General features: G+C 39.5%; 2 protein-coding genes across 2 annotated transcripts; both read right to left on the minus strand.

Moving 5' to 3' along the window:
• Positions 1 to 50: 50 nt before the first annotated feature.
• LOC133412095 (V-type proton ATPase subunit d 1-like) lies at positions 51 to 9,443 on the minus strand. The gene is made up of 8 exons (XM_061695151.1): positions 9,231 to 9,443; positions 7,696 to 7,870; positions 5,727 to 5,905; positions 4,124 to 4,203; positions 2,272 to 2,349; positions 2,005 to 2,181; positions 1,852 to 1,929; positions 51 to 388 (listed from the first exon to the last, which is right to left on the minus strand). The coding sequence occupies exons 1-8, from the start codon at positions 9,358 to 9,360 to the stop codon at positions 215 to 217; spliced, it is 1,071 nt and encodes a 356-aa protein (XP_061551135.1). The 5' UTR covers positions 9,361 to 9,443; the 3' UTR covers positions 51 to 214.
• Positions 9,444 to 11,863: 2,420 nt separating this feature from the next.
• Positions 11,864 to 15,746, minus strand: LOC133411985 (agouti-signaling protein-like). Its single transcript, XM_061694914.1, has 3 exons — positions 15,635 to 15,746; positions 12,574 to 12,635; positions 11,864 to 12,058 (listed from the first exon to the last, which is right to left on the minus strand). Exons 1-3 carry the CDS (start codon positions 15,744 to 15,746, stop codon positions 11,864 to 11,866), a joined length of 369 nt encoding a protein of 122 aa, XP_061550898.1.
• Positions 15,747 to 25,047: the final 9,301 nt, after the last annotated feature.

The raw sequence follows: 25,047 nt of genomic DNA on the forward strand, positions 1-25,047 counted from the left end.
CTTTATACAAACAGACAGAGTCATTATGTGAATAACTAACAGTAGCGATCTTTTTATTGTTAATAATGAATTACTGTATTTTTTTCTCTTCTGTTGTACAAACAATGAAGATTATCAGTGATCAACTTAGGTGCAGCTCAATTTTAATATTTCATGTGCATTTATTAAATTCTGTTATTTGTAACGTCTCATCCACACCTTTTCCGTTAACCGCTTAATTTGTACCCTGAAATGTGTGGATGTAATTATGTATCTTGGACTTCTGTCTTTGAGTGACACATTCTGCAATCCAGATAATGTTGCGGATCTCCTGCTCCTTCAGTTTGATGTAGGAATAAAACACACCAAAGTGGAACTGCTGGAGGAACGCAAGTGTGTTCAGCCTAACCTGAGGAAAGAGATAAAGTTGATCACAAGGGAAGAAAAGCACTTGAGCTTGACACTATAATTATTTAAAAATGTGTTTTACAGCACACCAGACCGGTGAGCAGAATATGAGAAATTGAGCATTGCTACACTTGTAAAGGGAGAATATTTAAAGCAGGTCTCATAACACAAGGTGTACCGAATGAAGTATCTAGTAAGTGTGTGTGCAATTCATGCTACACTTGTAGAGTGAAGGCCTCTTTGTACTCCCGCGGCCGACAACGCCCGCATTGCATCACGTGACCGAGGAATTGGCCCGTGCGGCCCCTCTGCATCACTTGACGCGCACACGGCAAAAATAGTTGCTGCGCGCAGAATGCCGCAGAGATCATCTGATGTGATGACGCACTCAGCGTGCCCCTTTTCCACATACCATGTACGCCGCCGCCTTCTTGATCGATTTTGCAGCGTAATTAAACGTATCATCTGGTCATCTAGGTCCATTTGTTCTAGCAGACACTGTTCCACAGCCGCCATTGTTGTTGCTTTGTTCCTTGTTACGGAAGGAAAGTAAAAACGGCTACCGGAAATGGCCCAAAAAATACAGAGGAAACTCCACCCTGTGGCGTCCTAGCCAATACGAGCCGTAGCGACACCCCCGACTTGGAGGAGGACTGCAGTATATTTTCAAAACTGTGCGCGTGGGTTGCGCTCAAGTATAAAGGCAAACTGCGTGCAGGATAGGAGCAGTGACGTCAGCACAGTCGCCGCCAACGCGAGAATAAAGAAGCCGTAAGTATGACCATTAGGTGCCTTTGAGACGTCCCCATTTCCATCCATCCATCCATCCATTTTCTGAGCCACCCCGCCTCCTGCCACTCATCGGGCAGGAGGCGGGGTGTACTGAGCCACTCATCGGGCAGTTCAGGGTGTACCCCGCCTCCTGCCACTCATCGGGCAGGAGGCGGGGTACACCCTGAACTGGTTGCCAGCCAATCGCAGGGCACATACAAACAAACAACCATTCACATTCACACCTACGGGCAATTTAAAGTCTTCAATTAACCTAGCATGCATGTTTTTTGGGATGTGGCAGGAAACCGGAGTGTCCTGAGAAAACCCACGCAGGCACGGGGAGAACATGCAAACTCTACACAATCGGGGACGGGGATTGAACCCCGATCCTCAGAACTGTGAGGCAGACGCTCTAACCAGTCTTCCACCGTTCCACCATGTCCCCATTTCACCCCCAGAAATCTGAGACTTTCCATTTCATTATCCTGATTCATGATGACAGTGATTCTGATGAGGACAACAAAACTACTTCACAGTGATATTATATTTTTGCCCATAACAGATTTGCATCAGAACTTGGATCCACAATGACTGTTGCAAATGAGAACTGCTTTGTTTGATCCCCCCCCAAAAAAATCATGTAATCACAGGGCATCTGGTTTATAGAGCTGGCCATTGGAGTTTTATTACCTCTTGCTGAATGAATCTGTCTTCCAGAGTCTTGTAATCGGATTCTGGGGCTGGGTTGTCAAAAATTATTTTATAGTCCTGCAATGATTTATGTAAACACAGTAATCAGAAACACAACAGCTTGTAGAAGCGATAAGATTGGACTCAACATACCGGATAACAGTCGGCGATTGCTTTGACTTGTTCATGCTCTTCTACCTTGGACAGTAATTGCAGCCCTTCAGGGTAAAGTTTACCACAAGATGGATACAGTGAACATCTGTCTGCACTACTCAGGTCCGTCCCGAATGAGTTCACTGTAATGATGAAGGCCCGTCTGTCTGCCTCAAACTTTTGACAGTTACATGTAGATTTACAGTCAAACATAACTGATACCCACTGCAAATCAAACCAACCACTTGGTGGAAATGATCACAGTACCTCCAAGATAGGACACATGATATCCTTTGTGGCACCGCCAATGTTCTTGCAGAAAGAGTGGAAAGACTCTAAATATGCCTTGAAGAACATGTAGTATACATAAGACATGAAGACAGTATGTTGAAATTAATGAAAAAAATACATGCGCATTAAGCGTTTCTGCGCGCTTTAATAACATTTCGGAGGATATTTGACTGGTAGCATTAAAACAACAATTTACGAAGATCCAAAGATTTCTCCACATCTTAGTAAAGTAATGGTAAAATGTTCAGTGCATTTGAAAAGTCAACACACCCTTGCTCAAATGCCAGGGTTTTTGTGATATACAAAAATAGACCTTATAAATAATTTCTAAACTTTTTCCAGCCGTGTGACCAATAACCGTTGAATTGAATTGAAAGAAATAATAATATTTTCGAGAGGGGAAATTAAAATAACCAACTGAGATCGTATGGTTTCACAAGTGTGCACAGCCTCTTATAACTGGGGGTGTTGCTGTGTTCAGAATTAACCAGTCACATTCAAACTCATGTTAAATGGGAGTCAGCACACACCAGCCAGCATTTAAAGTGATTAACCCCAAATAATCTTCAGCTGTTCAGGTCGGACTTTCCTGCCATTTTGTAGTCACATCTTACTGCACAAGCCATGGTCCGCAGAGAGCTTCCACAGCGTTCGATGGTTCTCATTGTTCAAAGGTATCAGTCAGGAGAAGGGTACAAAATAATTTCTTGGGCATTAATTAACATGGAACACAGTGACAACTATGGGGCAAATATGGCACAACAAAGACATTACCAAGAAATGGATGAAAAGAGAGGAAGACAACTGTTTAGGGAGGCTGTCAGGAGGCCGACAGCAACATTGAAGGAGCTTCAGAGATTTCTGGCAAATACTGGCTGTTTTGTACATGTGACAATAATCTCCTGTCTTCAGTCTGTGCTATGGCGTAGGGTGGCAAGTCGGGGAAGCCTTACCTTACAGCGAAAAACTATCCAAACCCGACTACATTTTGCAAAAACACACTGGAAATCTCTCAAACACGTGGGAAAATGTGTTATGCCCAATGAAACCAAGGTTAAACTTTTAGGGATTTCCGAAAAGTATGTTTGGCGAAAGCACAACACTGCTCTTCACCAAACGAACACCATACCTTCAGTGAAGCATAGTGGTGGCGGGATCATGCTTTGAGGCTGTTTTTCTTTAGCTGGTACTGGGGCCTTAGTCAGCAGGGAGGGAATTATGAACAGTGCGAAATATCAGTTAGTGTTAGCACAAAACCTTCAGGCTTCTGCCAGAAAGCAAAGCAAAGCAACGAAAATTAGTACAAGTACTTTTTCTTGTACTACTTACATTAGTACAAGAAAAAGTACAATTTAAACAGTGCAAGAAAGATCATTTGAAAGTGGAAGTGCTTTAAAAAGCATGAGAAAGAAAAGAGTTTTTAACCTGGACTTAAAAACATTCATACTAGGGGCTGACGTCACTTCTGTTGGCAACTTATTCCATTTGTGTGCAGCATAACAGCTAAATGCTGCTCCACCATGTTTGCTTTGGACTCTGTGTGTCATGAGCCACCCTGCAGTACCATGGTTGTTTCAGTTATTTCACTTATTTCAGTTGTTTATTTTTACATCCCCTCGCAAAGAAATATGTAAATTGGAAAAAACGATTCATCTTAGTCTCGTATTTTTTTACATCCCAAAAATATGGCATTTGAACAGAGGTGTGTAGACTTTTTATATGCTCTTGTGTTGCTTAACGTTTCTGACAACGTTGTATTCCCAAGGGTTTACACATCAAACACATGTTGTATATCAAATGGTATACCTGTATTAGATTTGTATGTTACCTTATAAAGTTTGTTTCTCAATATTTCAGCCTCCATCTCATCCAAGTTAGACTCAGACACTGCATCCTGGAAAAACTGACCTGTGACACCAGAAGGCAGTGAGTTATTCTTTTATCATTTCATCTCAGAAAACTATCCACAACTTTCCACAACATTATAACGCTATAATTTTGTTTTATTATTATAATGTGTTGACCTCAGAGGATGACTCCTCTGATCCACTGCCATTTCCTGTAGAATTCCTCATGAGTCAACATTTTGGACTGGCAATATAATATATTTATTTTTTATTTAAAGAACAAACTATTGAAAGCAGACAGTTAAGAGACCTCCATGGCTTATTTTGTACAGCTGTATGCCCATTTTCAAACCAGGAAGCGGGCTCATTTGAGCAGATATTTGGCTGAACATTAAATTTGGTGGCGGGTTTTATGGGGTATCAAACGATGCCTGGTGAGTTGAAGCATCCATCCATCCATCCATCCATTTTCTACCGCTTATCCGAGGTCGGGTCGCGGGGGCAGTAGCTTTAGCAGGGACGCCCAGACTTCCCTCTCCCCAGCCACTTCATCCAGCTCTTCCGGGGGGTTCCCAGGCCAGCCGAAGGACGTAGTCTCTCCAGCGTGTCCTGGGTCGTCCCCGGGGTCTCCTCCCGGTGGGACGAGCCCGGATCACCTCACCGGGGAGGCGTCCGGGAGGCATCCGAATCAGATGCCCCAGCCACCTCATCTGGCTCCTCTCGATGTGAAGGAGCAGCGGCTCTACTCTGAGCTCCTCCCGGATGACCGAGCTTTTCACCCTATCTCTAAGGGAGAGCCCGGCCACCCTGCGGAGGAAACTCATTTCGGCCGCTTCTATCCGGGATCTTGTTCTTTCGGTCACGACCCACAGCTCGTGACCATAGGTGAGGGTTGAAGCAGCTGCTTGTTATTCTTTGTTTTGCAGCCCGGTGCTTTCTAAATGCTTTAGTCCAGTGTTTCACAACCTTTGTTAAGCCAAGGCACATTTTTCTCTTTTGTAAAATCTCACAGCACACCACTAAATAAAAATTGTTAAAAAAAAGGTGTCATCTACTGGAAAAGCGTTTGCTTATTCTGCTTGTCACTCTATGTCACTTGCATAGATAGCAAAGCTATTCAAATTTAGATGATTATTTATTAGAATTTATCACAAATTTAGATAGATAAATACATATTTTTTTGTAATTTAAGAATAATTTTCAGGCTAATTTCGTGAAATTGGATCATTTCTCTCACAGCACGCTAACATGCTATGGCACAATGGTTGGCAATTACTGCTTTAGTAAATCATTGCGAGATCTTCTTCCTTCTGGGTGTCAATTGTACTGTTTATGTACATTTTCCAAGGGAGTGGTTTGATTCATGCTATTTTAGGTGCATCTTGTAGGCTGATCAGTATAGTGGTTTGGAGAATGGCCAGACCTTACATTTTGTCATGGCTCTCCAACTATGTTAAGAAACAAATTGCTTTTAGAGGTTCTCACAGCTCTGATCCACATAGTAAAAAGCAGTCATTCAGTCTGTGGCATTACGTGAGCAGTGCACATAAAAAGCAAGTGTGTCTCAAGATTTGATGGGTCTACCTAGCGGAGTGTCGACCAGGATGGCTGTGTAGAGTTCAGTCGGGGTGCGGGCAATGCCCACCGCCGCCATTTGGTCAAATGCACCGAGTGGATGACACCGTGGGAGAAGTTCTTCCACCTGCTTCTGTTTCAGGGTCCCAGTGATCAGCACCACCACATTATCAATCATGTAGCTGTAGCTATGGCGACAAAGACAAAACAGTAGTGCAAAGTGGTTTAAAAAAGTCAGAAAAATATACTTTTGCTGGTTGATTCTCATTTTGGATGACAGGAATTGTGTTAGATTTTCAGAAAACAATACAAAATGACTATGCTATGAGGCTAACATCATTTTAACTTAATAGCACAATGGTATGCTTGCTAAAAAAACATTTTTTCATGTCTATGTAGATTCTCAGTCATTTATGTTTGTTGAATTTGTTGTATTTTGTCTTGTTTTCTGTTAACATTAAAAAATTACTTGGGCAATTAGAGTAATGATGTGCAAGTGAAAAGTATGTCTCAAGTCTTAACGTTCAAATTTCAAGCAAATCCCAAATTACTGTGGCTAAAAACAAGCAAGTCGAGTCAAGTCATGACTTGGGTTAAACTAGTCATAAATCAAGTTATATTTGCACATTAGCCGCTTTGTACTCCATATTTGTACTTGTCTTAGCTGTACTAACACATTCACAATTCATAGTTGTCTTCACAATTGGGTGCAGAACTGATTAAGATAAATTAATGTTTGATTTATGTGTTAGCGAAACTGTGAGGTTAACGTAGCTTACATGTCTCTGTGGGTTTGATAGTGATGGATAAAGTTACATGTTGTATTTGTCTCTTATCTTTGAGTTGCAAACCTTGCATGTTGCCATTCTTTTTCCAGAGTTCATCATAAGTAACAACATTTTTCCAATCCCTTAATCCATGTTTAATAATCTTTGAAGCTCCACTCAGGATAGTGGACTTGCTTCATGAGGTGGCCTCTGCACTCCACATTATAGCATACTGGTGGGTTGCCAGGTTTCAAAAAGAAAACTAATGTCACACTATCTAGAAAATGCAGATTTTGAAATGTAAACTTGTCAAGTCATATAGTTCAAGTCTAAGTCAAGCCGAGTGTCATGAATACCGTAATTTCTCGTGCATAATACGTACCCCCAAAGTTGACTTCAAAATTCTGGAAAACCATTTTACCTATGTATAATGCATTTTTACAATGGATGATTTTGTTTCTACCCATATGATCAAAACATTAAGTATTATCTGTATTTTGAAATTCACAGCCCTACTTTTATTTAGTAAATAAGAACACACACAGTTGTGCTCATATGTTTGATTAACCGGGCAGAATTTGTAAGATGGATACAATTCTTTTAAGAAAACATAAAAGGCTAGGCGAAACACATTTAATTTTATTTTAATGGGTTTCAAATTAAACTGTCATGCATTTTAGAAAAGCATTATTAAACAAAACATAACCATAAAGAAATTAATGATGGTTGTTGTTCAGTCATCAGTCGTATTAAAAAAAAAAAAATATATATATATATATATATATATATATATATATATATATATATATATTTCACAAATTCTGCCAGGATACGTAAAGTTATGAGCACAACTGTACATATATGCAGTCATATGTACCCCTATATATTGGAATGAAAGTGTAGGCTACACCTTTTTCATAACCTCTAGGTGGCGGTGGCATATTGGAATGAAAGTGTACAGCTTTTTCATAACCTCTCGATGGCGGCATACATTTATAAAATGTAAAAGTTTTTTTCTCTCTCTCTCTCCATTTCCCCCTATACCTATGTATAATGCGCACTATTGACTTTTGACAATTTCTGGGAGGGGGAGGAATGCGCATTATACACGAGAAATTACAGTACTAGTCAAAGTGAAGTCTTTCACAAAGTACGAAGTCCTCAAGTTTGACTCGAGTCAATTAAGTCATGTGACTTATGCTGTGGCATACGTCATATAGTCAAGGAAGGTGGAGAGTGGTGGCAGACTGTTGGAACGGAGGCAGTTGAATTCTGTGACCAGGTTGTCCCTCAATTTGCGGTCTACCAGAGACACGGTCAGGTCCTCCTCCCCAGCTGAGGACAGCAGCTTGCCATATTCTGTGCTCTGAAGGTGCAGCTTCATATCTGGAGGGAGACGAGCTCAGTGAAACTGCAGTGCTACCGTATATACATTGTCAAATGTAGACTTCAAACAATGTTTGGAAATGGATGTTTGGTAGATCTTTTCTCTGTGTACCCTGTTTATCACGTAGGTGAAAATCTGCCATATCGAGAGACCAAATGAAAAAAATCCTTAGTTATCACGCTCTCACTCCCACAGTTCATCAAATAAGAATCAAAAGCATACTTGCTTCAAGCTGTTTATTTGTCACTCCCAGTTGAAATTTAGTGTACAACTCAGACATAAAACAAAATAGAAATTGAAAATTGTACAAACACCATGTTCACTTGTTGTTTTTCTTGTCACCGAGACAGGGCTTTTGGGACCATCTTATGGCATTTTAGGGTGTTACAGAGAGCACAAAAAAAACGGAATATGCCACTTTTTCAGCAAATGATGGAGCATAGGTTCAAAAGAAATGTTTCAAATAGTTCAAACAACTGCTACTTTAACACACACAGAGCAGAAATAATATATTACTTTGAGTTTTGTTTTAGGTTCTGTTTGTATTTGTTGCTGCTCTCAATGTGTTAAAGTAGCAGTAGTTTAAAGGTTTATAATTTCCCTAACATCTATACTAATTTCCGTTAGCTTGTCTATGTCATTTCGCATTGTATGTTAGCATTAAGCTATCAAACTTTTGTTCACAAAGTGATATGGTTGGGTGGAACATGAAGGTGTTTAAATATCAGATGTTTAATTCTCTTGTTGCATGTGTCAATTTTAAAGTAAATTCAACTGGGGTTGACAAATGAACAGCTTGAAGCAAGCACATTGTGTCTCTTATATGGAGAACCTCTGGTCCGCACTCTACAGCCACCCTACCTCAGTGTTATTAGAGAATCTCTGCAATATGTAACCTGGGAGAGTGTTACAACATGCGCTAAGAAATACTTTAAAAAGTGTATTTTAAGAAGTTGAAATGTGTTTTAAATAGTTGCAGATTTTGACCTACCACGGATGGGTCTGGAACATATCCCGCGAGGTACTGTATATGGGGGTTCACTGCAATTCGTTTTACAACCTAAGTACTTGTACTTTGGATTTGTGTCTGTGCCACAATCCTTATCTCTGCATCCAGAAATTTATGAGCACCCAACTGCTCTCACACCATGCTATAATTGTGATGACATACAACTGACACTTCAGTTTTCTCTCGGTGATGAAGGGCAGAAAAGACATTGAAATGAGATATAATCCCCATGGCCATATTAAAGCAGCCAATGCGATGAAGACACAAAATGGACACAGCTGTAGTTTTGTTTCTCACAAATCTGGCAAAAAATTACACAAACACAGATAACAGCTGGGATCCATTCTCACCTTCTAGTGTGTCACACTGGGCCAGATTGTGATAGTCAGTGTGGATAAGGAGCCCAGTCTTTAGTCCGCGTGCCAGACCCTCCAGATAACCGTGGTCGATATTAAAAGTGAGCTCTGTACAATCTGCCATATTGCATGTAGGCGAAGTGATCTTCCCCTGCGCTGGTGCTTTGATTCTGAAAGAAACGTCTCTCTGATTCAGACTCTGACTAACATTCATGTGTTTACATCCTTCCTGACAAGATTTTCCACAGTTGGCCTGAAATGTTTTTAGACCTGTTGTCCATTGTCACGAGGAATCATACATTGTGATACACTGTAAAAGAAACGGAGAACACCATAGGCTCGCTGGCTCCTGTTTTAGCCAACAACGTGTGTGCGTGTGTGTGTGTTTAATTCTATTATTTATGATGAAAGTAATTATAATTCATGAACACATTAATAAAATAAATGCACATATGTTAAATGTAGATGTGAAAGTGTTTATTTTACTAATATTTTTTATTTTATTGTTTGGGCCATTCCACCAAATCGGTGCCATTTGCTTGTTGTCACCATCTCAAAATAAACTTCAATTTCTGTCTCATAATACACTTATTGGACTACTCAGGATGTGTTTTGGTCCATCTCAGTCAACTTTTTTTTTGGTCATTCTTTTATTGTAGTGAAACTCATTTGAGGTGTTAGCATAGATTGATCCAATACATGCAATATAGCCACATAAAATGTATGCTCATGGGATGTTGACATTAAGCGCATTAGAGTGTGAGTCAACAAAAAAAGTGTATTGTAAAAATAAACAAATGACATACAAAAAAATATTGTAATTTGCGTACCAGGACTGTGCCAATATTTTAACCTCCCCAGTCATAGTTGAAATATCATCAAATATACAGAAGAAAAACATGAGTGAACTTACTTTTGGCCTTTCTGTGGCCGACAGAGATTCTGAATGTTGCATCTTCCTGTGGACTATGTGACTGGTGGAATATTCCAAATTTTTCAGAGGATTTAATGGGTTAGGGTAACAGGAGTGATTGAAAACATTGGGACATGACTAAAGAACTAATTTAAACTAAGAAAGATTTTTTTTTTAAAAGAAAATAGAATTCAAGTATCGTTGAGATAAGGAGTAACACAAAATAAAAATAAAAACTAAAACAGTTAATTTTTGGTCTGTCTAATTTTAGTAAGTGGCGAAATACAATAACATCTATTTTTCCACCGTTAAAGGTAGTTTAAATTGTTATTTTAAATAGTTTTAATATGCAATCAGATTAATGTGCAGGACACATTAGTTCATAAAAAAATATTTTCCAGTTCATTTTATTATGCATTCATACATTTTATTTCCTGTGGATGCAAATGGCATTGATGCAGTAGAATGGCCCATTTAAGTCAATAAACTAATTATCTAATGAGAGAATAACAAAGAAATAAAAATGCATTTGAAATAACTTTTTTTGGGGGAAAAAAGTTAAATGAATGAATGGTTAAATAAATGCAACAAGTATTACAGGACTCGTGGCTAATGTAAAAGCTCAGTGGCCCACATTAATGAACAGAGTCAGCCCTATGTGGCCGGCGGGCCACAGTTTGCCCACCCCAGCTTGTACAGCCTTCCTCCTCCAGTTACAGTATATCATGTTTGTTTTGATTGTACTGCAGATGTTCACATCACATATGAGAGATTTTCTTAAACTCAGTGAACCAATAGGTAGTAGGTTCACTCCACGGAGGAAAAAAACGAATTTGATAAAAATAATAAATAAACAGAAGGAGAGTTTTCCTGATGAGCAAGAACAAGAATGATACTGTTATGATTGTGTTTTCATTATTTCTGCTTTCCGGACACAAAAGCATTCTAAGTCCCTGATAATCCTTAATGTAGCCAAAAGCAAATAAATGCTGGAATAATACAAGAAATATCTTGAATCCAGACTTTAGCTAAATTATTAGATAAAATGGCATAGGCTTATCATATTTTCATTTTTTGTATATATACCCTAATTTATCGTGTATAATGCGCACCCATCTATAACACGCACCTCCAAAGTTGACCTCAAAATTCTGGAAAACCCTTCTACCTATGTATAATGCATTTTTACAATGCATGATTTTGTTTCTATCCATATGATCAAAACATTAAGTATTATCTGTAGTTTGAAATTCACAGCCCTACTTTCATTTACGAAACAAGAAAACACACAGTTGTGCTCATATGTTTGATTAACCGGGAAGAATTTGTAAGATGGGTAAAAATATTTGGAAGAAAACATAAAGGGCTAGGTGAAACACATTAAATTTTATTTTAATGGGATTCAAATTAAACTGTCATGCATTTCAGAAAAGCATTATTAAACAAAACATTGGAATACAGCACTTATCCATTGCTACAGCGACATCCTCACATAATATGTCAATATTTGGCTATTCTCTTTTGTAATGTTTTTTTTTTTTCCTTGTATATTATCATATATTATTTATATACCAGAAAAATGCTCATGGGCCATTCTAATCGCATACTTCATCATCCCTATAATATCAGCATGAGAGACTTCATCAATTAGCTTTGTCTCAGTTTGTCATACTCTTTCTTCTTGCCGCACCCTGCATGATTCCGGGATGTTTACTTAACGCCCGTGCTTGCATGGAATCTTCCTCCTCATCAAGCACGGAGGCTTCATCTTCCAGCAGTGGCAGATGGCATTGAAGAATCGACAACGGCAGAAGGAGCAGGGGCCGCAGCACGGCTCACAGGAGGAGGAGCAGCTCTCTCTCGGGAGGCCGCAGCGACGAACTGGCGCTATGATCACTGACTTGCATTTCTGAAAAATCACGCAAAGTCCACTTTATAAATGACTGCTGTGAAAGAAAGCTAGGTTTTCCACTTTTGAAACAAGACTTGATTTTAATTCACTGGATGGAATGCTGGAATGACAGTAGACTATTGTGCACTAGATCATGGGTGTCAAACTTGAAGGCCTGGGGGCCAGATATTATCCTTTTTTTGACGGGGGGCACAATAAAGCAAATAAGTGTTTCATGTGATAGTTTTTACTGAATTGATTCGTTCTTTTCATTGAGCGGAAAATCTTTACCAAAATTCCAATTTTCCTTCACGTTTCACAGCTATTACAAGTATTTTTTGCCACAAAATCCCTTCTTGACATAAAATGAATAATAACAATTAATTTAAATAAAAATGTGTTTATTTAATTAAAGGTTAATTTAACTCAAGGTAAGTGGTCACTTCAAGTGATTGTAGTTCCATTAAACTCACCATTGAACTGTGAGTGAGCGAGTGAGCATAACATGACAATTTCAAAAGAGCAAAACATACAGGACTGGGACTCTCCATTGGCATTGAGGTCTTTTGTCTTGCAAATAGTCGTTTGGTCTTCACTTGGGTCCCGTGGATCACTTGGGAAATAACAAAGAATCAAAGTTTATTTTTCAGCTGTGCAGGTGCATCTCAACACATCAGAATACCGGAGAAAAAAAACACTTATTTCAGTAGTTGAAATAAAAAGGTGAAACTCATACAATTTCATGAAACACTAGAAAAACACTTTAAAAAAGGCCAATTCCTATCTTATTTAGATATTGAATATTTCTTGTGTAGTATTCTATAGAGCTGTCACTGATGGTGTAGTGGTACACTTGCCTGACTTCGGTGTGGGCAGTGTGGGTTCAGTTCCCACTCAGTGACGGTGTGAATGTGAGTGTGAATGGTTGTCTGTGTCTATATGTTCCCTGTGACTGACTGGCGACCAGTTCAGGGTGTAGTCCGTCTTTCGCCCGAAGTCAGCTGGGATAGGCTCCAGTGCCCCGCGACCCTAACCAGGATAAGTGGTGTTGAAAATGGATGGATGGATGGATGTAGTATTCTATATATTTTTAATGTACAGCACAGGTGCCAAACTCAAGATCCAGCCCGCCACATCATTTTATGTGGCCCATGTCAGCAAATCATGTGCTTCATGTTTCTTGCTCAAATATATTGCAAATTGTCTTCACTTTTAATAACGTTGAGATATTGCAAGCATTTTCTTCTTGTTACTTGTTACTTGCTGTTTTTGTTGTTTTCTTGTCAGCCGTTGCTCGCTAACGTTGACTTGTTTACAATGCTAATGCTAGCTTAGTGTTGCTAGAACTGCTATTTTGTTGAGGCTGGATAGCGTTCTCTGTGACTACAACTCACTTTCATAACCGCATGCCATTATGAATGGTGACGTCTGAGAATTGCACTCGTGCCACGAGGGACGTGGCTTTGGTCAGACGCAAGGGTGGAAAGGGATCCGTGAAGTTAGGTGACGTTCAAATTTTGCTGTGGTTTTAAAACTGCAAACTTCTCCTTTAAATGGTCCAAAAATGATTATTTATTTACTACAAATAATGTATCTTTCTTCATCTAGCTATGCTCATGACAAATAGCGACAGTACAACAATTACTGTAAACGAACACAATTAACCTGTGGATCCTAGGAGTTGAACTTATTAGATGACTCGTCGATAAGTCAACTTTAACTACAACTTGAAGTCAACTAATCGCTAATCCCATGTTTTTGGCGTCTTGTCTACCATGAGGTCAAAGGAACTGCCTGAAGAGCTCTGAGACAAAATTGCGGCAAGGCACAGATCTGGCCAATGTTACAAAAAGAAATTCTGCTGCACTTAAGGTTCCTAAGAGCACAGTGGCCTCCATAATCCTTAAATGGAAGACATTTGGGACGACCAGAACCCTTCCTAGAGCTGGCCGTCGGCCAAACTGAGCAATTGGGGGAGAAGAGCCTTGGTGAGAGAGGTAAAGAAGAACCCCAAGATCAATGTGGCTGAGCTCCAGAGATGCAGTCGGGAGTTGGGAGAAAGTTCTAGAAAGTCAACCATAACTGCAGCCCTCCACCAGTCGGGGCTTTATGGCAGAGTGGCCCGATGGAAGCATCTCCTCAGTGCACATGACACATGAAAGCTTGCATGAAGTTAGCTAAGAAATACGTGAATGACTCCAAGATGGTGAGAAATAAGATTCTCTTGTCTGATGAGACTAAGATAGAAATTGTTGGCCTTAATTCTGAGTGGCATGTGTGGAGAAAACCAGGCACTGCTCATCACCTGTCCATTGCAGTCCCAACAGTGAAGCATGGTGGTGGCAGAATCTTGCTGTGGGGGTGTTTTTCAGCTGCAGGGACAAGACAACTAGTTGCAATCGAAGGAAAGATGAATGCGGCCAAGTACAGGGATATCCTAGACGAAAACCTTCTCCAGAGTCCTCAGGACCTTCCAACAAGACAATGACCCTAAGCACACAGCTAAAATAACAAAGGAGTGGTTTCAGAAGAACTCCATGACTGTTCTTGAATGGCCCAGCCAGAGCCCTGACTCAAACCCAATTGAGCATCTCTGGAGAGCTCTGAAAATGGCTGTCCACCAATGTTCATCATCCAGAACTGGAGAGGATCTGCAAGGAGGAATGGAGAGGATCCCCAAATCCTGGTGTGAAAACATGCATCATTCCCAAAAAGTCTCATAGCTGTATTAGCTCAAAAGGGTGCTTCTACTAAGTACTGAGTAAAGGGTCTGAATACTTATGGCTGTGTGATATTTCATCCATCCATCCATTCTCTGAGCTGCTTATCCTCACAAAGGTCGCCGGAGTGCTGGAGCTTATCCCACCTAGCATCAGGCAGAAGGCAGGGTACAATCGCAGGGCGCATATAAACAAACAACCATTCGCGCTCACATTCACCCCGAGGGGCAATTTAGAGTCTCCAATTAATGCAAGTTTTTGGGATGTGGGAGGTAACCGGAGTGTCCGGAGAAAACCTACGCAGACACGGGAAGAACATGCAAACTCCACACAGGCGGGGCCGGGAATTGAACCCCAGTCCTCAGAACTGTGAGGCAGACGATCTAACCAGTCGTCCACCGTGCCGGTGAAATTGTTGCAGATTTATTAAAAAAGAAAAACTGAAATATCACAGGCGGAATGAAAATTTTGCATCAAAGCAAAATATTTCCGCTTATCAATTACCGTAAGTTATTTTATTTATTTATTTTTTTGTCAGTTTTAGTCACGTTGCTTCTTGTTTTGAAAGTAAGGAGCTTTAGAAAAAAGGACATTTTATGATGCAGAAGTCCACAAAGAAGTTGTTTATTTGGTGTCTTGTGAAAAACAATCATCAGCAGACTAATTAACATTTCTCTCTGTATTTTGGGATCCGCCAATCAGTGAAGAACAGTAAGTGTAATAAAAAAAATCTACTTGTGTATATAGGGAAAAACAATTGGGTATGTTGGGGGTGTATGAATTTTAAAAAAAGTATGTATTTAAGTTGTGAATGTATACAATATAGGTATTTTTGTGTAGATTAGATACATAGATAGATGTGTGATATTCTAACCTGCATCAATGTTCCGATTCCTCGTATTTTTCTTGCCGTCCACAATGCAGCACAGTGGGACAACAAGCAGCAACAAACATAGGTATTTCTCTTTCAGCCCCATTTTTCTCATGATGGCGTGATCTATTGATAAAAGGTTCTTTCCACAAAAAAAGTCCAAGTCCGGATGAAAACAGACAAGCTGTGCGTCCTTCTCACTTGATGAGTTTTTGTTCCTTTGAGGAGATTCAACTTAAGTCTCGACTTGACTTATAAGCTCCACCCACCTGCTTGACAGACATCAGGGGATGATGCCTGGTAAAGGACACTTGGTTGCCCCTGGCAACATGCACAAGGTGAAATGAGAAAGTGGCTTATTTTGTGCTTATTAAAAAAACCAAGCTCACAGTTGAAACCTTCCTTCTATGGCCCTGCAACCCAAGGAAAATAATTTCAGTACAGTGCAACCTCGATTTAACAGACCCCGATTTAACGGAGCTCGGATTTAACGGACAGAAAATAGTGTCTAGTTGGAACTCAAAATCCTCCATTTTATTCTCCAGAGAGTTAAGTTTGGATAAACTTTTAACACATTCCAAACATTTTAAAGCTTTTTAAAAAAAATACTTCCATCCATTGTCTGAGCCGCTTATCCTCACTAGGGTCGCAGGCGTGCTGGAGCCTATCCTATTTGAACTCCGGTCCTCAGAACTGTGAGGCAGATGTGCTAACCATTCCGTCACCGTGCCGTTTTTAAATACTTATTTACAATAATTTTGTACTGTACGGGGTATTTCCTTCATTTTATACATTTGTTTGTCATTGAATGTACATGATTGTGACATGCCCCACATACTGCTTTGGTAACTACAGTGTGTGTCATAAGCGATTAATGATTCTAAATCCCTGACAAACATTTTACGTTTTTACTGTCCACAAGAAGTTATTTGATAAAAATTAGCTATTTAATCATGTATATTCTATTTTCATAAACATACTGAACATTTTGCATGCAGTGAAATTGCTGTCCAGTCATTATGTGGTTTGTGCTCATTAAGAAACCCTCTGATGTTTTCCATGACATTACTAGCAGCATTTTGTCTTTCTTTAATGGAGGCTGAAACAGTGACTATTTTCAGAGTAAATATTTACACGTTTCATAATTTTCATCGTATTATTTTGTGTAGTTGGATGTGCAACATGTCCACTCTGTCTTCATGAAATATCAATTGATAAAAATACTTTTCAGATATTCAAAACATATGTGTTAAACAGCACACAGTCCTCTTGCTAACTCAATCATGTTGCTAAGTGAGGGTATGCCATGTGCTCAAAAAAAAAAAGCATTTGCCCCAAACATATCCACCACTAATATTAATAATGCACCCATTTCCAGATCATGATCAAAAAGCATGTAATAGAATGTAATTAGAAGTTGAACATAATTAGTTGTTCCATCATGCACCATTTCCGACACAAAATGTTGTCTAGTAATGTTGACAGACCCCCGCGACCCTAGTGAGGAGAAGCGGCTCAGAAAATGGATGGATGGATGGATGTTGACAGACCATCCAAAAACATCAGATTGATTTAAAAAAATATTTAACACAACAAACAACATGTGAGTTCTTTTAAGTTAGAATGTACACACATGGACGAACTTAGAAAACAAAACAAAACACTGGAATAAGATGAAACAAATGAGACTGGAATTTTCCAGATACTTGGTGACAAAGTTTCGAGGAGGATGTCCTTTGGATAGATGAGACAAAACGTTTTTGGCAAATCGAATCAGCGCTATGCTGACGGATCCCAAAAAAAGCACACAAAGAAGAACCTACTGTGAAACATCGAGGTAAATTGTTTTGAATCTGTGCAGGATGCAATAAAATCTCAAGAAGATTGAAGAGAAAAATATTAATTAATTTCAATGTCTATGTTTTGTCCATGTTTTGCCTTTATTGGGAAAGTCGCCCCTGCCAACATGGCCGCCACATATGCACCTCAGCAAGCCCCCAACCCCCCCCCCCCCCCCCCCCGCCTCCCCACCTCCACACACCCCCTCGTAGACGACAGTAAAACTAATTGTGGATTGCAGTGATTGTCTCAAGAGGTTGTGCAATAAAATAGCAAGTTAAAGGTGCCATCGTTTTTTGAAAAAAAAATCTGTTTTCTAATGTTTACAAGTTCATTTTTTGAAATTGCTGATTTATTATTAATTTTGTCTGTTTCACTGTCACTGGGCTCTTATTGCTTTCCTTAATGGAAGGGTAACTTTTTATTGTAAAGCAATCCTTTTCAAACTAGCGTCTGAATAAAGCCGTGACTTTGAGATCCGCATAACTTTCCCCCAAAAATATGTTATTACATATCTTTGAAAAAAAAGTTTATACCTTCATTTGTAGTTTGCCAGTAAAACAAACATACTCAACTGACTAAGCTAATTAAAAACGCTGATATGATTGTGGCATCACATAAATCTGACATCCTTGCATGAGTAGTCTTTTTTTTACAGTGTGTTATTACAAGGCAAAAAAAAAAGGCATAATACTGCAAGAATAAAATTGTGATTTTTTTTTATTCACTTAAAATATTACTTTATGTCCTTGTTAAGGTTAAGTTTCTTTCCGTGAATCGCACAGGTCCAAAAATATATATATATAAAAAAATCCTATGACATTTAGGTTTAGACAAGATATTTTTGGTTAATTGGCGTCAGGATTATGAGGGGATCCTCATAATCAGGGGAAACATTTCTACCCTTTGAGGATTTCCCGGGAACCCAAAAGTTTGATAACAAGGATTGCGCCACGAGATGGGATTGTAGTGGAGACTTGTGGCGCCCCCTAGAGGACATCAGTGGCAAGTTGCGGTAAAAATGGTGAAAGATATTCACATTCATATTCAGAAAAGCATTTAACCCTGTGGGTCAATTCAGGGAGCAGAGAGCAGCACAGTTATTTACACAGGTTGACAACATAAAATGATTGAAATAAGTATGAAGGATGCGGTGGGAATCTATACATATATTATTGGGGGGGGGGGGGGGGGGGGAATCAATAATACAGGGGAATGTATATTGTATTGAGAGCAGTGGTAAAGGAAGTGAACATTTTTACTGAAGGTGGGTAAGTTTAATATGCGGAAATAAGTGATAACTTTATGATGATTATTGAGATTTTGTGAAAAGGAAACATGTTTGACATTCCTCATCAGAAGGTCAATGTAGTTCTTCCTCTCATTCAAGATCTTCCTCAAATTGTCAACTTCTCTCTGATTTTCCATCAGTTCCCTCTGTAGATGATCCTTAGTCTCCTCCAGAGTGACACAGAAAGCCTAAATGACATGAAATAATTTGAATAAATATAGGCTATATTATATTTATTCCCTAGCCAAATTCAAGTTTAATAAATTTTCATTTGTGCCTTGTGGATGGAACTAACTAAACAAAGTGCCAAATACTGTAATAAAAAATGAAAACTACTCGCTACTTTTATTGTTATTGTTTTTTACATTTTAAAATGAAAATGGCCATTTAAAAAAAAATGGAAAATGAAAATCCTTTCCCCACTTTCTTTCTGAACGCATTCTTTCAAAATTTGACTTTAACTCAAAAATATTTCATCACTAAATATGGACTTAACTTGCCACATTTAAAAGCTTCACTCTCACTTCCAAGTCCTCTCTTTGGTCCTTTTACAGGTTGAGAAATGTGCAAACAAGAGTAAGCAATTGACAATGGAATGGAAAGAATTATGTAACGATAACCGACCCTGCTTTCTTCCGGACTGTCGAATGGGCCCGGTGGTTCAGTCATACACAGAAACTGCCTGACAGAAACACTGGAAACACAAAAGTCAAGAGTTACTGTATCATATCATCCATCTATCATCAGAATCAGATTTGTTGCTGACATTTTTTCATTCTTTTATGGCAGTACAAATGTCTGTGTCATCTGAGTTTCAATTTGAATTTAAGCGTCACAAATTCAATGTCAAAATACCACATCCGGGTAAAAAAATAATTCAAACTCAATTCCTTAAGCTTCAAAATCAACATATCAAAAGGTTAATATTAATTCACTGCCAGCCTTCCCAGTTAACATGGATATTTGACTTCTAAAGCCGTCAATGGCAGTGACTGTGTTACAATTTGTCTTTTCACACGAACTGTACCACCTTGATTTGGATTTTTTAAAAATCCTACATGAGTGAAAGGTGATGACAGGTCATCGCCTTGTCTTGGAGCCTGCAGAAGTCTGTATATCTTCTAAAGATTATCCAGCTGTCACCTTGAATCCCGAGCACCAGGATCTTGTAAACCTGTGGCACAAAGGGCATTCTACGTGCTTTTTACTGTATGCACTTTTGTTTGCAAACTTATGTAAGCATTTCAAGATGCCATGTGACATCCATGTTTGCTTATGGTAGGTTAGGTAGAGAGACTGTCAGACATCTGTTTGTCATATAAATACCCGCACTTTTTAACTGTAAATGAAATGTACTCCTAGGCAATAATCTCCATGTTACAAAGCTTTATTAGCAAACTTTTCAAGACAACGTAGATAGACATAAAATCGGTGATCTAAGGGTGTCCTGGAGAAACTAGTTTAACCCTGAGACTTCAGGAAACAAAGCAGGGAAACATAAATCTTCAATCTCAAGAAAAGGTCCATTACAGTCCAAAGCTACAAAAAGAAGAAAGAGATGAAATTTAGAATCTTTAGATTAGCTCACTTGAGCTTCAGGACACAATCCGGAGAAACATACAATAAGTCTGTGAATCTCAAGACAAGGTCCATTCCAGCCCAAAGCTGCAGAAACAAGAAACAGAGCTGAAGTCTTGAACCAAGTCTTGGCAAGCGAAATGAGCTATTTTTCTCTGTGCTTATAAGAAGACAAGTTTTATGCTCCACTGTCTTTCATCCTGTTCTAGTTGGAACTCTTCATTTGTAGTTTTCCCAGTGTTAGATGACTGCACACGGTGTCTATTGGAACCAATCTGCCCCTAAAGTGAAGCACCTGTCTCACCTTTTCATTGGAGCTGAGTGACAACTACATTAAAATTATAACGGTGAAGGGTCCCTTTCTCTCCACCAAACTTTCTCCAAGGATCCCTTCAGCCTCCAGCCCAGCAAAACCATGTCTTCTTCTCTCTAAGTCATCCACCATCTGTGGAGATGGTGTGTAGAGGAGATGTCAAAATGCACAGGAAAATATCCTCGCGATGAGATCTGAAATGCTGCTGCCAAGTGAGCTTCACACAAACTCTTCCTACAACCCCCAATTCCAATGAAGTTGGGACGTTGTGTTAAACATAAATAAAAACAGAACACAATGATGATTTGCAGGTTTCAACTCCCACCTCCTGGACGACAGAGGAGCCCCTTAAAGAAGTTACAGGTCTGTGAGAGCCAGAAATCTTGCTTTTTTTGTAGGTGACCAAATATTTGTTTTCCACCATGATTTGCTCATAAATTCTTTAAAAATCAGACAATGTGATTTTCTGGATTTTTCTTTTTCTCATTTGGTCTCTCCTAGGTGAGATATACCTATGATGAAAATGACAGGCCTCTCTCATCTTTTTAAGTGGGAGAACTTGTACAATTTGTGGCTGAATAAATACTTTTTTGCCCCACTGTAAATGTTTGAACACACCTTCAGGCATCTGGAAATCGCACCCAAGGATGAACCAGACTTGTGAAAGTCCACAATTCTCTTCCTTATATCTTGGCTTTCGACTTTCCCAAGATGTTACAGAAAGCAGAAGTGTGTTTCAGGTGTGCCTAGTTCAAATATACCCACAGGTGTGTCTCCAATTAACTGACAATTAATTGTCAATAACCCTATGAGAATCTTACAAAGAAATTACACTGTCAGGGTTTTCCTAAATTGTTTACAGGCATATTAATCTTACTGTACGTTAACTTCTGACTTTGAAAAAATTGGAAAATGCCCCCCAAAAATCCTCTCATTATTCTGGCATTTAGCAAACAGAAATAATATTGGTAATCATAATTGACTTTAAGCAAACCAAAAAATTTAGTTTGATTTCATGTCATGTTATAGCATCACTTTGAGGTTCTCTAAATAAGATGCAAAGCGTGCTTGCTTCAAGCTGTTTGTCACTCCCTGTTGAAGTTTATTGTAACTGACACAAGACAATAAAATATTGTATTAAGGTATATACATTTCACATATATAATTGAGGTGGCACAGTGGATGACTGGTTAGAACATCTGCCTCACAGTTCTGAGAACCCAGGTTCAAATCCGGCATTGTCTGTGTGGAGTTTGCATGTTCTCACCGTACCTGTGTGGGTTTTCTCCGGGTACTCCGGTTTCCTCCTACAACCCCAATTCCAATGAAATTAAACATAAATACAAACAGAATACAATGATTTGCAAATCATGTTCAACCTATATTTAATTGAATACACTACAAAGACAAGATATTTAATGTTCAAACTGATGAACCTTATTGTTTGAGAAAGTTGAGGAATGCTCATCAAACACCTGTTTGGAACATCCCACAGGTAAACAGGCTAATTGGGAACAGGTGGGTGCCATGATTGGGTATAAAAAGGAACTTCCCTGAATTGCTGTCAGTCACAAGCAAAGATGGGGCGAGGTTAATCTCTTTGTGAACAAGTGCGTGAGAAAATAGTCGAACAGTTTAAGGACAATGTTCCGCAATGTGCAGTTACAAGGAATTTGGGGATTTCATCATCTACGGTCCATAATATCATCAAAAGGTTCCGAGAATCTAGAGAAATCACTGCATGTAAGCGGCAAGGCCGAAAACCAACATCGAATGCCCGTGACCTTCGATCCCTCAGTCGGCACTGCATCAAAAACCGACATCAATGTGTGAAGGATATCACCACATGGGCTCAAGAACTCTTCAGAAAACCAACGTCAGTAAATACAGTTCGGCGCTACATCCGTAAGTGCAACTTAAAACTCTACTATGCAAAGCAAAAGCCATTTATCAACAACACTCAGAAACGCCGCTGGCTTCTCTGGGCCCGAGCTCATCTAAGATAGACTGATGCAAAATGGAAAAGTATTCTGTGGTCCGACGAGTCCGCATTTCAAATTGTTTTGGGAAATTGTGAACTCATGCACTGTAGCAATAACACGTCTTTGATGTTGCGACAATTGCGTGCCAGATATGACATGCACCAACAATTTTATTGTTGTTCATCACCCATTTGCCTTAAAGTTGCCAGCGACTAACAGTCAATGTCCCTGTTTCAAAAGCATTTCACTCCCATGTGACCTTTCAAAAGGCTATGAGGTCAGTTAACTTAAAAGAGTGGGTCCATGATCAATGGATGGAAAGTGCTATACACAGAAGATACGTTTGCTATTGATATGTGATATGTTTTGATGACCAAAGTGCCCTGTTGTCAAAAAAGAAAATGAATACAAAGATCATACTAATTGTATGTGGTTTTGTGTGAAAGCATGTCTGTGGTCTTTTAACGCTAAAATTTTTTTTTTTTTTTTAACTCTTTAACTCTTAAAAAAAAATGGGTTGAATCCCTATTTAACTGAGCTGCTCTGAACGCATCACCGATGGCCCGCACACAAGCAGGTACTGATGTAGACGATGAGGCTGGGCGTGGCTGCAGAGTTGATCTAATCTTCAACAAACAAGTTGTGAGTTGAGTCAAACTGTTACATGTTGATAAGGTAGACAATTTATGAGAAAATGTATTTGTCACGTAAATGTTAAGGGATCATGTGGATTGTGGAGTGAGGCAAAAAAAAATAGACCCCCCTCTTTTAGTTTCTTGTTCATTTTTGTTTGTTACCACTAAAGGTACATTTGTTTGGCCAAATATAATGATGGCACCAAAAATAGCTAAAAATAATTTATTTTAAGAGCTGTTTTCTAGCCACGCCCCATTGTTTTTTTTGATAATAAATACAAATCACTCGGAATACAATTAAGCTTATGCATGTCAAATAGGAAGTAAAGTTGTATTTTGTCATGTTCATTGTGTTCCTCAGGTAATCTAGCTTGAGTTGTACCAGGCATTAAAATGAACAAGAAATTGAAGAGACAAGGGTGGTCTTATCCATCCATTTTCCATACCGCTTATCAGCACCAGGGTCGCGGGCGGGCTGGATCCTAGCTATCTTTGGGCGAGAGGCGGGGTACACCCTGAACTGGTCTCCAGCCAATCGCAGGGCACATAGAAAGAAACGACCATCTGTACTCACATTCACACCTAAGGGCAATTTAGAGTCTTCAATCAAGCTACCACGCATGTTTTTGGGATGTGGGAGGAAAGCGGAGTACCTGGAGAAAACCCACGCAGGCAAGAGGAGAACATTTGAAACAGGGTCCTCAGAAATGTGAGGCAGACGTGATAACCAGTCGGTTCATCATCCCGCCGGGTTTGGAACTAATTCCATTAACTGTGCAGCTGCAGGCTCGCTGTCAAAAACTTTGTTTCGTGTATGCGAGCGCCCACATTTCAAAAGCATGCACGCGCACACTCATAGAGACCAAGACCAATCAGACGGAGGGTCCCCGCCAATCACTATCTCTGATTGCTTTAGAGACTTTGATGGGTTTCATGTGTGTGCTTTCAAGTCATGGAAATGTTTTTTTTCTTCCTCAAATGACTGGACACCTGGACGCACCCTCTTTCTTTTTGTCGCACCATTCAGAAATTAAGCCGCATTTGCGAACAATTAGTCCTGTCTCGTCAAAAAAAATTTTTTTTTAAATACATTTAAAAAAAAAAAACAAAAAATCATGGCAGATTTCCAGCACAACGACACAGTACTAAGCCATAGCTCTGCGTCCTAAAAAGTAGATTGACGTAGTGACGTGAGTGCAGATCTGAGACGCGCTAATTTTAGTGCGTCTCAAATGCGTCAAAAAGCAAACAAGATCCCTGTACATGGATCTTAAGATATATATCAAGCATCCCAAAAACATGCGTGGTAGGTTGATTAAAGACTCTAAATTACCCGTAGGTGTAAATGTGAGTGCGAATGGTTGTTTGTTTCTATGTGCCCTGCGATTGGCTGGCGATCAGTTCAGGGTGTAACCTGCCTCTCGCCCAGATTCAGCTGGGATAGGCTCCAGCACGCCGGAGACCCTAGTGAGGACAAGCGGTACAGAAAATGGATGGATGGATGGATGGATCATAAAACATCATGTTTGGCTGTAGTCTTCATTAGTCCAGTAGAGGTCGCTTCTCCTCAACGTGTGTTTGACAGAAGGCCTCATTCATACCGGAGTGAGAGCAAGAGGGGGAGCCTCCATCCCTATCCGTCTGCCCAAAAAGATTGGAGAGAGCGAGTGTGTATTGAGTATTTAATTTGGCTACCAAGGATGGAAGGAACATTAACTTTTTAAGCAAGATTTTGTTAGAAGAGCAAGAAGAACAACAACAACAACAAATCATCACTA

Source organism: Phycodurus eques, chromosome 13 (genome assembly GCF_024500275.1).
Source record: "Phycodurus eques isolate BA_2022a chromosome 13, UOR_Pequ_1.1, whole genome shotgun sequence".
Taxonomy (NCBI): Eukaryota; Metazoa; Chordata; class Actinopteri; order Syngnathiformes; family Syngnathidae; genus Phycodurus; species Phycodurus eques.